Source organism: Bicyclus anynana, chromosome 2 (assembly GCF_947172395.1).
Source record: "Bicyclus anynana chromosome 2, ilBicAnyn1.1, whole genome shotgun sequence".
NCBI classification, from domain to species: domain Eukaryota; kingdom Metazoa; phylum Arthropoda; class Insecta; order Lepidoptera; family Nymphalidae; genus Bicyclus; species Bicyclus anynana.
The window spans coordinates 19,382,334-19,395,762 of record NC_069084.1 but is presented as its reverse complement, the minus strand read 5'-3'; the positions used below and the strand labels follow the sequence as shown (position 1 = coordinate 19,395,762).

Below are 13,429 nucleotides of genomic sequence, written 5' to 3'. Positions count from 1 at the left end.
AAAAGTTTTTGTTTTGCAATATGAATAGTACTGGAATATCAGAAGATATGGAAAAGTTGTTCTAGATCATGAAATTAGAACTCTAAAAACAAAACCTTATTAATTACTAAGAGTGTCATGGACAGCATTGATGTGAAGTTGCAACCGATTAAGGAAGAAAATAAATTCTTAAAAAATGAGATACAAAAACTGAACGATAAAGTGAAATTTGGAAGACAAAAATAAGAAAAATAATTTGATCAAAAAAATCACGAAGTATTATTGAATATAATAAAAGTAACCCTGGAAAAGTTAGATATTGTTGGCTAGGTAAATTAAAACTTCCTTTTGTTTCGTTTCTTGATTAATAATAATAATAATAATAATAATAATAATTTATTTATTCATCAGAAAGCAGGTTTACAAAGATTACTTAAATATAATAAGAGAGATAATGTAATATAAGAAGAGAGATATTATAATATAATGTAAGGCGAACATTATAAGTTTTACAAATTGCGTAATTGCGTATGAAAATTATTTGACAGAAGAACAGAATATTACACAGACCAAGAACAAATAAAATTAAAAGTAACATGACATATATTATAAAGAGATACATGTCACAACCAACGATTTAACAGATATCAACATCAACACCTACGAAATAAACAACTACTATAGGCTGGGAAGGAAACAAGATGAGAAAATAAAAATGGCAGCCAGTGATGTTTTAATTCAAGCCGTTTAAATTACACAATTTCTGTGGTTCTTTCAGAAACGGCTTTAATTAAAACATGACACTGGATTGGCACCGCCTTCAAACTGATCAGAAGGTAGCACATAGGTAAGATGTTATTTTATGCTTTTTAGTTTAGGTGTGTGAACAAAACTTAATGAACAAAAATTAATGAGCAATTAGTTGAAACGTTATTTTCTTATGATAAGTATCTAAGTCCTACAAACCCAATTTTAAAAATACTACCTTAACTCAAATACAAAATTTCACTCCCCCTTTATCCACACGTAATATGAATATTCAGAAAAACGTGAAAGATGACTGTCCTCCGTCTTCATCACCAGACCCCCTATGCAGTCACAATCCATATGGGTGGAAAGTTCTCATCAATATAAAATTTATTCCTATTAAATATTTATTATATTAAGTCCAAACACAAGGTAGCTACTGTGAACCGTCGAGGAGTTCTCTTCACTGTCCTTCGTCTTCATCATCAGACCCTTAATACTGACATGAAAAAAATGGGACCACCCTGGAATCAAACCCTTCAAAACAAAAAAAGAATTTTCAAAATCGGTCCACAAATGACGAAATTATCGCTGGACATACATAAAAAAAAAAAAACAAAAAACATACATACAGCCGAACGTAGAACCTCCTCCTTTTTGGAAGTCGGTTAAAAACAAGACCAATACCTACCAATACTCATAACTTTCACGTCATTCCAAACAAAGATAATGATACTGAAAAATAAGTCAAAAATGCCTAAACAAACATATATTACAGAAGATTTTTCGAAAGAAACACAAGAGAGAGGTAAAGCACCAGGTGAAAATAATATTTGCAACGAAGTTTTAATTGGGGCATCAGAAACCATTTTGCATACTACTACTACGACTACGTCGACTATAATTTTACTTCATAAATAAGGAAAAACGGACGATATTGCGAATTACAGACCTATTTCGTTAATGTCTAATGTGTATAAAATATTCTCCAAAATAATATTAGAGCGACTAACAAAGACCTTAGACGAAAATCAACCAAAAGAGCAGGCTGGGCTTAGAAGTGGCTTCTCAACTATCGACCACATTCATACCATCAAACAAATCATTCAGAAATGCAATGAATATGAACTAAAATATTACCTAGCCTTTATAGACTACAATAAAGCATTTGATTCAATCAAACATGAGAAACTATGGGAAGCCCTTAATTCACAACGTATCCATAGCAAATACATAAATAAAAAACATATACGGAAATATGAAAGCCAAAATACGCACGGAAGTGGTTGGAGAATGTTTTCCCAATAGACGTGGAGTTAGACAGGGAGATCCTTTATCACCTAACGGCAACTCGAATGGAATAAATTTGGCATTAATGTAAATGGAGTATGACCTAATATTAATATGCGAAGATCCTAGGACCCTACAGGACATGATTGAACAACTATTACATGTGAGCGAAAAGGTCGGATTGTCAATGAATACAGCCAAAACCAAGATTATGACAAATTGCATTAAAAATCCTATTATTCCTAACAATACCACTGAATTGGAATATAGAAACGAGTATACATATCCAGGTCAAATCATATCTCCCACAGACCTTACAACTAAAGAAATCATAATAGAATAAGCATAGGATGGAAGAGATACTGGGCCTTAAAAGATGTTATGAAAACTCGGATATGAAAATTAAGAATAAAAAGAAAATAATGAATACCTGTGTTCTACCGAGCATGACCTACGGATGTCAGACATGGAGTTGCACTAATGAAAATATTAAATCATTACAAGTTTGTCAACACAGAATGGAAAAATTCTATGCACCCCTGCAATATGGGTATTGAATGAAAGGGCTTGCTGAGAGTAACTCGACAAGTAATGTGACGTCACTCTAAATGCAATATGGCGGACTTCATATACATGGCAGACCAAGTATTCTATGCACCCCTGCAATATGGGTATTGAATGAAAGGGCTTGCTGAGAGTAACTCGACAAGTAATGTGACGTCACTCTAAATGCAATATGGCGGACTTCATATACATGGCAGACCAAGTATTCTATGCACCCCTGCAATATGGGTATTGAATGAAAGGGCTTGCTGAGAGTAACTCGACAAGTAATGTGATGTCACTCTAAATGCAATATGGCGGACTTCATATACATGGCAGACCAAGTATTCTATGCACCCCTGCAATATGGGTATTGAATGAAAGGGCTTTCTGAGAGTAACTCGACAAGTAATGTGACGTCACTCTAAATGCAATATGGCGGACTTCATATACATGGCAGACCAAGTATTCTATGCACCCCTGCAATATGGGTATTGAATGAAAGGGCTTTCTGAGAGTAACTCGACAAGTAATGTGACGTCACTCTAAATGCAATATGGCGGACTTCATATACATGGCAGACCAAGTATTCTATGCACCCCTGCAATATGGGTATTGAATGAAAGGGCTTTCTGAGAGTAACTCGACAAGTAATGTGACGTCACTCTAAATGCAATATGGCGGACTTCATATACATGGCAGACCAAGTATTCTATGCACCCCTGCAATATGGGTATTGAATGAAAGGGCTTGCTGAGAGTAACTCGACAAGTAATGTGACGTCACTCTAAATGCAATATGGCGGACTTCATATACATGGCAGACCAAGTATTCTATGCACCCCTGCAATATGGGTATTGAATGAAAGGGCTTGCTGAGAGTAACTCGACAAGTAATGTGACGTCACTCTAAATGCAATATGGCGGACTTCATATACATGGCAGACCAAGTATTCTATGCACCCCTGCAATATGGGTATTGAATGAAAGGGCTTGCTGAGAGTAACTCGACAAGTAATGTGACGTCACTCTAAATGCAATATGGCGGACTTCATATACATGGCAGACCAAGTATTCTATGCACCCCTGCAATATGGGTATTGAATGAAAGGGCTTTCTGAGAGTAACTCGACAAGTAATGTGACGTCACTCTAAATGCAATATGGCGGACTTCATATACATGGCAGACCAAGTATTCTATGCACCCCTGCAATATGGGTATTGAATGAAAGGGCTTTCTGAGAGTAACTCGACAAGTAATGTGACGTCACTCTAAATGCAATATGGCGGACTTCATATACATGGCAGACCAAGTATTCTATGCACCCCTGCAATATGGGTATTGAATGAAAGGGCTTTCTGAGAGTAACTCGACAAGTAATGTGACGTCACTCTAAATGCAATATGGCGGACTTCATATACATGGCAGACCAAGTATTCTATGCACCCCTGCAATATGGGTATTGAATGAAAGGGCTTTCTGAGAGTAACTCGACAAGTAATGTGACGTCACTCTAAATGCAATATGGCGGACTTCATATACATGGCAGACCAAGTATTCTATGCACCCCTGCAATATGGGTATTGAATGAAAGGGCTTTCTGAGAGTAACTCGACAAGTAATGTGACGTCACTCTAAATGCAATATGGCGGACTTCATATACATGGCAGACCAAGTATTCTATGCACCCCTGCAATATGGGTATTGAATGAAAGGGCTTTCTGAGAGTAACTCGACAAGTAATGTGACGTCACTCTAAATGCAATATGGCGGACTTCATATACATGGCAGACCAAGTATTCTATGCACCCCTGCAATATGGGTATTGAATGAAAGGGCTTTCTGAGAGTAACTCGACAAGTAATGTGACGTCACTCTAAATGCAATATGGCGGACTTCATATACATGGCAGACCAAGTATTCTATGCACCCCTGCAATATGGGTATTATATGAAAGGGCTTGCTGAGAGTAACTCGAAAAGTAATGTGACGTCACTCTAAATGCAATATGGCGGACTTCATATATGTCGTAAAAAACGTAGGGTCATTAATAAAAATATGGACAGAACCGCTGACCTAACCTTGGTCATCGGCTCTGCCAATTACAATAGGTATGCTATGCTTAACCTCACTAATCGCTTACGCAATAAACTACTCTTAATTTTACTATTTTACCCTGGTAGTTGTGGTACTAGTAAACACTCACCAACCCTGCCCGACATGCTCTCCATGCCCACAGTAAACAATTTAAGATCAATAATTACTTCATCACGAAACATTATCGAACAAAATCACTAACGCGACAAGCAGCATGACGCCTCAAGCTGCTCAAACAAGAATTGAACCAATTAATAGCCCAAGTCACTAATCACTTTCCTTTTCTTAATAACACTACTTAACACTTCACTATTTCACTATACTTAACAAGTAGATTGTAGAAGACGATTATTCCATCTTAAAAACGCGATTAGAACTGAATTACTAAATCAATAGACTACGGAGACAAAAGGAGGCAGGATGCCTCACTAGAGTGAATACACAGTGACGGTACACGCGTACGCGCCATTTGGGACGCGATGCCATTGGATGAGAGTTATGTGATCATTTCCTATTGATAAAACTTGATTCTAAATTTATTAAATTAATTAACGTAGATTTTGCTGACCAACCACAGAGCAAACATGACAACTATTAGGTCTGAGGCCATAGACCCCTCAGTGAGTCAAGCTTCCACGGCGACATATACATGGCGGACCAAGTTTTCTATGCACCCCTGCAATATGGGTATTGAATGAAAGGGCTTGCTGAGAGTAACTCGACAAGTAATGTGACGTCACTCTAAATGCAATATGGCGGACTTCATATACATGATGAACTAAGTTTCGTATGCATCTCTACAATATGAGTGTTGAATGAAAGGGCTTGGTGAGAGCTATTTTAAAATTTTGTTTTAAAATCTGTTTTCGTCATTCATGCAATGTCTAGATATCGATTTTGAAAGAAATCGGTGCAGAAATAAAAAAATTCAAAATGGCGGCCATTTTTTTAAACTTCGAGTTCAGAATCTGTTTTCGCCATTCATGCAATCGATTTTGAAAGAAATAGGGGCAGAAATAAGAAATTTCAAAATGGTGGGCATTTTTTAAAATTTTGAGTTCAGTATCTGTTTTCGCCATTCATGCATGCCTAGAAATAAATTTCAAAATGGCGGCTTTTTTTAAATAATTAACTTACCTGTGTGTCCTGTACCTGTACACAGAAATATCGCTAAATAAACATAAAATATTAAATGGCGATTTCGGCCAATAGGGATGATGACAGTTTTTAAAATTGTATATAAATTAAGAGTATGCTAATAGTAAAGCAATTTTGTAAAAGGAACAGGGTATCTGCGATCATTACTTTCGGAGCTACAGGGATTTAAAGGGTCAGATTTGCGGCGCTGCCACGGATCCCTGAAAAACGCCCCATACAAAATGGCACGAACTAATGACGTCGTAGGTAATGTAATGATCGTTAGATTTGTATGTGCGTTCAAACAAAATTACTGATATATTTGTTATTTGTGCGCTTATGTTTATAGTTCAAATATAAAAAAATGTCACATTTAATGTAAGGAATCTAAAACCGTATGAATTTTCATCTAATTACGATAAAAGATTTTTAATAGATTTTGAAATTTTATAATCTCATTTATTTTGCAAATATCCAGACAATCTTTGCTTTATAAGTATATATTAGTTAACATTGACCCTATTTACCCGAACGTATCATAAAAATCAATATATTCAAACGTAGTCATCATCCCCATTCACTGTAAACCTCGTTCCAATAAAAAGGCTAGTCTTAATCAGAAGACCACAGTCTCAACTCCGACTACAAAACAATAAGCTCTGAAATACGACTCAAGTCTAAAAAGAGCTCGAGCCTTTTTTACGACTCAAGTCTTTTTAAAAGGCTCTCCATTCGGCGAGCCCTAAAAAAGACTCCGAGTCCTCAACATCAGGGCTAAAGGGTTTTCGAGTCTTTAGGAACACTAATTATAAGATAAAGGCTTTATTATTATTATAAACTGAATATGATCCGTGGACTGAACATTTAACATGTTTAATAAATTGGCATATACATTACTAAAAAAAACCGGCCAAGTGCGTATTGGGCAGCGTAGGGTTCCGTAGATTAAGTTAGCACTTTATTCCAATATGTAATGCACAAAAATACCGATAACGATACCCCACTCTACTCGTATACGATAAAAAATTCATCATCACTTTGCATGTAAGAAAGGAACCCCAAAAACTTTACCTGATGAACTATATACCTACTTCACAATACTAACCGAGCACTCGTCCACTCGCGTCAGTGGTCGCGGCGGAGAGCTACGTGGTGGTGGTGCGCGGCTCCCCGCCCATGGTCGTGGGCGTCACGCTGGCGCGCGGCGACGACGCCTTCGTGCCCGCCACGCACGCCGCGCGCCCCTCCGTCGCCGACGTGGACACCGCCGCCGGCATGCTGTACTACTGCGACGTGCACAGGTGAGTCGCGCGGGCCGCGTGCGCGCCGCGCACCGCCCGCAGCGCCCACACCGCCCACGGCCTGCGCAGGTACGAGATCGTGCGCCAGCGGCTGGACGGCGGCGCGCGCGAGGTGTTCGCGGCGGACGGCGTCGACAACTGCGAGGGGCTGGCCGTGGACTGGATGGGGCGCAACCTGTACTGGACCGACGACTCGCTGGGCGCGCTGAGCGTGGCGCGCCTGGACGCGCCGCACCGCCGCGCGCTGCTGCGCGAGCGCTCGCACCCGCGCGCGCTGGCGCTCGACCCCGCCAACGGCGTCATGTACTGGGCGGCGTGGGCGCCCGGCCGCATCGAGTCGGCGGCCATGGACGCGTCGCGCCGCCGCACGCTGCTGGACGCCGAGCTGCACTGGCCCAACGGGCTGGCGCTGGAGCGGCGCCGCCTGCTGCTGTACTGGTGCGACACCTACCTCGACAAGCTGGAGCGCGTGCGCGTGACGCGCGGCGGCGCGCTGGCCCCGGGCGCGGCGCGCGAGCTGCTGGCGCGCCGCTCGCCCGCGCTGCCGCTGGCGCGCCCCTACGGCGTGGCGCCCTTCGGCGACTGGCTGCTGTGGAGCGAGCACGGCTCGGGCGCGCTGCGCCGCCTGTACGCCAACGGCACGGCCGACACGCTGCGCGCCTTCCCGCCGCCGCTGTACGACGTGCGCCTGGTGGAGAGCGCGGCGCGCGGCGGCGCCAACGCGTGCTCGCGCCGCAACGGCGACTGCGCCGAGCTGTGCCTGGCCACGGGCGCGGCCGCCCGGCGCTGCGCGTGCGGCGAGGGCCGCGAGCTGCTGGCCGACGGGCGCTCGTGCGGCGACGCGCCCGGCGCCGCGTGCGCGGGCTTCCGCTGCGCGCGCGGCGGCTGCGTGGCCGCGGCGCTGCTGTGCGACGGCGACGCGGACTGCGCCGACGGCTCGGACGAGGCGGCGGCGGGCGGCCCGTGCGCGAACGCGACGTGCGCCGAGGGCGAGCTGCGCTGCGACGGCGCGCGCTGCGTGCCCGACGCGCGGCTGTGCGACGGCGCGGCGGAGTGCGTGGACGGCGCGGACGAGGCGGCGGCGGCGTGCGCGCGCGTGCCGTGCCCCGCGCCGCGCTTCCGCTGCGCGCGCTCGCGGCGCTGCGTGCCGGGCGCGTGGCGCTGCGACGGCGAGCTCGACTGCGGGCCGGGCGACGGCTCGGACGAGGAGGCGTGCGCGGCGCCCGCGTGCGAGGCGGGCGCGTTCCAGTGCGACGGCGGCGCGTGCGTGCCGTGGGAGTACCGCTGCGACGCGCGCGCCGACTGCGCCGACGGCAGCGACGAGCGCGCGTGCGCCGCCGCCGGGCGCGCCTGTGCGCCGAGCGACTTCCGCTGCGGCGACGGCGACTGCGTCAGCCAGGTTAGGACGGTACAATCTCAGAAACATCCGACTGAATTAAATATTTAATAATTTCTTATAGTTTGGCAACCCGTGTGCAATGAATGAGTCAAGGTAAATCTTATCTATTATTTATTTCGAATCACAATTAAATAACAAATGAGGGTATATATTTCTAATAACGGACATTATTAATTTCAAAAAGTGCAACGTTTAATATATTTTTTTCGAACATTTGCCTTTTATTTTCTTTTTAACATAAGAGATTTATAACTCCCATTAGTAACAAACTTAGTCCTCCGCGAAGAAAGAAGAAGGCCGCCACATTGGATTTAGAGTGACGTCACTTTTGTTATCGATTTATTTATTTTATTTTATTTATTTATTTATTTTTATAGGGTACCAACAGGTTATGACAATTAAAAATGAGTTTTACAAAAACATAGATTAGTGAAGTTGTTGTGTCATAGACCCACTTACAGGTTACCTCGAATAGATACATTAAATGAATTAAAAAAATAATAAATAGGTTAATTAGACTAATTAGGGAAAAAACTAATTTAGATTTGCGTTTATAAATATAGATATGGATCTATCACACAATTACATTATTAACAAAATTAAACTAAAAATAAAATAAACATTTTTATTTACTCTCACGCATCATTTTTCGAATTACTCTCAGCAAGAAGTCTTTTCATTTGTTTGAAGTTGAGTTTCAAGTTTTCCGGATATCTTGAAGCAGAAAGCTAACTTCTGTAATTGTTTCAAAATTTTAAGTTTATTAGTTTCAGAGAAAGGGGAGCGAGGGAATGGTCAATTGTTGTTGGGTTTTTTAAATAACTTGGAAACTAATTATTTTAGTTGTTCGCTTTTGCCCGGCGTCTGAGTCGTCGTCCGATTCTTCGGGTCGAGGTCTCCGTTGGGGTCTGTCCTCGCTTGCGGCGGCTTGGATCGCGGGTCGCTTCATTGTTATTGACTAGGGGGTTATAAGAAACCCCCTAGTCGCCGCGGCCATCGGGTTAATAAGTTCCTCTTTCGTGATTTCACTATATACGAGTATACAGATCTTCTTTATCAGTCTTTCTCTTTCCTTAGCATCATTGGCGTAGCTAGGACTATTTCCTGGGTGGGACTACATCTTCTTCACTGAACAGAGTCGATACTCAATATTAAAATTTCGTTAGCAATATTAGTAAACAACCTCTGAAACGGCTCGACTTATTTATTATTTTTTCTTTGTATCTATGGTAGGTATCAGAAAAGGTCATATTATATTTTTTTAAATATTTATTACTTATAGGTTTTACTTTATTATAATTTGTAGTTGTTATTATTTGATATTTTAAATGATATCGGATGAGTCGGAATCCTTGCTCAAGCTTTGGGTTCTGGAAGGGTTCTGTACACTTCGTTACAACCTCTTTCATTTGATGTATCACATGATGCAGTTTGAATTATTTTTTTTTGTTTTTCACCTTGCCCCCCAGAAGTGACCTTTAACCTGGCTACGCCCATGCTAACTCTGGACCTTTGACACCTACTGAGCTCCGGACACACTTGTTAGGAGTTCCGGTGCGACGCGCGCGCGGACTGCCTCGATGGCTCGGACGAGGCCGACTGCCCAGCGCCCGGTTCCGAGCCCGGCATCGCGCTCGGCACCGAGTCGCCGCGTGACGCGTGCCCCGCGCCCGCGCTGCGCTGCGACAACGGCTCGCGCTGCGTGCCGCTGCAGCAGCAGTGCGACGCGCGGCGCGACTGCGCGGACGGCGCGGACGAGGCGGACCGCTGCGGCGAGCCCATGTGCGCGCTGGCGCCGTGCTCGCACGCGTGCCACGCGTCGCCGCGCGGGCCCGTGTGCGCCTGCCCCGCGCCGCTGCGCCTGCAGCCCGACGCGCTGTCGTGCGCGCCGCCCGCGCCGCCCGCCGCGCCCTGCGCGCGCTGGGGCGTGTGCAGCCAGGTGCGTACTCGGCGCCGCCGCCGGCAGTGCACGCTGACATTCCTCGCCACACTGACCCTCCCGCGGCGCAGACGTGCGAGCCGCTGAAGGCGCGCCACCGCTGCGCCTGCCGCGCCGGCTACAGGCTGGCGGCCGACGGCTTCGCGTGCAAGCGCGCCGACGGCGAGCGCGCGCTGCTGCTGTTCGGCGACGGGCGCGAGCTGCGCGGCGTGCGGCCGCCGGCGCGGCGCGCGCGCTCGCTGGCGCCCGCGTCCGCCGCCGCGCTGGCCTGGGCGCGCTGGCCCGCGGACGGCGCGCTGCGCGTGTACTGGGCCGACGCGGCCGCCGGCGCGCTGTTCCGGGCCGAGCTGCGCGACGACGGCGCGGGCCCGGCCGAGCCGCTGGCGCGCGCGCTGGCGGCGCCCGAGGGGCTGGCGGCCGACTGGGCGGCCGGCAACCTGTACTGGGTGGAGGCGGGGCTGCGGCGCGTGGCGGTGGCGCGGCTGGACGGGCGCCACGCGCGCACGCTGCTGCGCGGGCTGCGGCGGCCGCGCGCGCTGGCGCTGGACCCCGCGGAGGCGCTGCTGTTCTGGACGGACTGGGACGCGGCGGCGCCGCGCGTGGAGCGCGCGTCGCTGGCGGGGCGGCGGCGCGCGGCGCTGGCGGCGCTGGCGCCGGGCGCGTGGCCGCACGCGCTGGCGCTGGACCGCGCGGCGCGGCGCGTGTACTGGGCGGACGCGCGCGCCGGCTCGCTGCACGCGGCCGAGTACGCGGGCGGCGACGCGCGCACGGTGCTGGCGGCGCGCGCGCGGCCGACGCGGCCGTACGCGCTGGCGGTGCTGGACGAGCGCGTGTACTGGAGCGACTGGCGCGGCGGCGGCGTGCTGAGCGCCGACAAGTGGCGCGGCGGCGCGGTGGCGCTGGCGGCGCGCGCGACGACGCAGGCGCTGGGGCTGGCGCTGGTGCGCGCCGACCTGCAGACGGACGCGGGCGCGGGGCCGTGCGCGGCGGGCGGCGGCTGCTCGCACCTGTGCCTGGCGGAGGCGCCGGACGCGCGCGCGTGCGCCTGCCCGCCGCTCATGCGGCTGCGCGCCGACGGACGCACGTGCGAAGGTGTTTACTTATATATATATAATGATAATTATTTCACATAAATGTGATAGTAGTAATAAAAGCTTGATTGTGTTTCTATAAATAAAATATAATTGTTATTTACAATATTTTACATTAAATTATTAAATTAAATACTAAACTAAAACTTACCTATAAATAAAATATAAAAACAACATTCAACGCTATTATTTACATTTAGTTTATATTTTAATAAAAATTTTAATGTTTTGCTAATAAGTCAAAAATAATATATCGAATATTTCAAATGTGACAATGTCATGAAAAAAAAGTACCAAAAAGAAATAATATTAAAGAGGTTTTCTTTTTACATCTCCCCCCCTTAAAAAAGAACTTTATCTAAATAATGTTCTCTAATTTATAATTGTTCTCTCATTAAGAACAGGATACAGTTTTGTGATATGATAAAAGTTTGATTCCGCTTTTTTGTGGCCGGTATCAACTTCATAGATTGAATTGGAAATCCTTTGTACAATTTTGAACGGTCCAATTCTTAATTCATCGGTTTTCTTTCTATTTAAACGATTTCCGTTCTCTACATATACTCTATCTCCTATTTTCAATCTATATTCTTGCCTATTCTGGTCGAATATTTTTTTATTATAATTGTGAGATTTTAGTGTGTTTTCCAGAGCTAGTTTTCTGTCTCTTTCTAGATCGTCTTTAGTGTATCTTGATTTCAGTTCATTTGGCAAAATATTCACATTTTCTCCTTCTAAAAGGTATTTTGGAGCAAATTTCGTAACAGTGTGTTCTGTTTCATTATATTTTTCTACACATTTTTGCGCAATTGTACTCCATGCTGTTTTATTCTGATTTTCATTAATCTTACACCTTATTTTATTGACTAATGTTTGATTTAGCCTTTCATTAAGTCCATTTGAAAAAGGTGTATCCACAGCAGTGAAAATCATTTTTATATTTTCCTGGTTCAGAAATTCTTTGAATTCCTTGGAATTGATACCAGGGTATTGGTCTGTTAATACCATATCTACTTTGTAAGTTTCTGTAACATTTTTCATTAGTTTAATAAAATCTGTGGAGCTTTGTGTCTTTGATGTAGAAATATAAGCATATCTTGTGAAATGATCAACTAAAAGATGTAAGTATTTTTTTGTTGATCGTGATCCTCCAAAACCGCCAATGGTATCAATTGATACAATGTGAAAAGGTTGTGTTGCAGGACCTAAATGAGACATTAAACCATATTTTGATTTCTTCCTTGATTTGTTTTTAATACAAGTTTCACATTCATCACACATTTCTTTAATGTTTTTGATGAAATTTTTTGCTGTATAAAATGGTGTTAATTTATTTATCATCTGGGTCCTCCCAATGTGACAATAACTAACGTGAACATCTTTTATAAGATTTATGCTCATCTCTTCTGATAATATAATCTTTTCCCGTCTTTTATTCTTTTTGTAGTAAATTCCATTTCTCTTAATAAGTTTTTGTTTTTGTAGGTCTTGATTTCTATATTGGTCATTCTTTATATCTTGTAGACTTATTAAATTTACAACTTTTAAACAATCATCTCTGTTTTCGTGTGGTTCTAAAACTGGGTTTCTGCTTAAGCAGTCGGCTTCCTGGTTGGATTTTCCTGGGTTATATTTTATCTTGAAATTATATTGAGATAAATAATACATCAAATCTCCTAGTTCCTCATCAGTCCTTGATTTAATGTTCATGTTTTCTAATGGTTTATGATCTGAATATACAATAAATTCTTTTCCCATAAGCCAGTGTTGCCAATATTTTATAGATTCTTTTATTGCTAGGCACTCTAGATATATAGCTTTCTTCTTTTTTTGAGTTTCAGTTAACTTTTTTGAGAAATAAGCAACTGGTCTTATATCCTCATTTTTATCTTTTTGTTTCAAAACC

General features: G+C 44.9%; 1 protein-coding gene across 1 annotated transcript in view; it reads left to right on the top strand.

Annotated features, from left to right (window-relative positions):
• Positions 1 to 13,429, top strand: part of LOC112049866 (prolow-density lipoprotein receptor-related protein 1) — a 108,428-nt gene that overhangs the window by 24,917 nt on the left and 70,082 nt on the right. The window contains exons 5-8 of the mRNA XM_052885873.1: positions 6,923 to 7,094; positions 7,164 to 8,493; positions 10,040 to 10,432; positions 10,504 to 11,524. Coding sequence (XP_052741833.1) covers positions 6,923 to 7,094; positions 7,164 to 8,493; positions 10,040 to 10,432; positions 10,504 to 11,524 — 2,916 coding nt within the window. The remainder of the gene's footprint in view (positions 1 to 6,922; positions 7,095 to 7,163; positions 8,494 to 10,039; positions 10,433 to 10,503; positions 11,525 to 13,429) is intronic.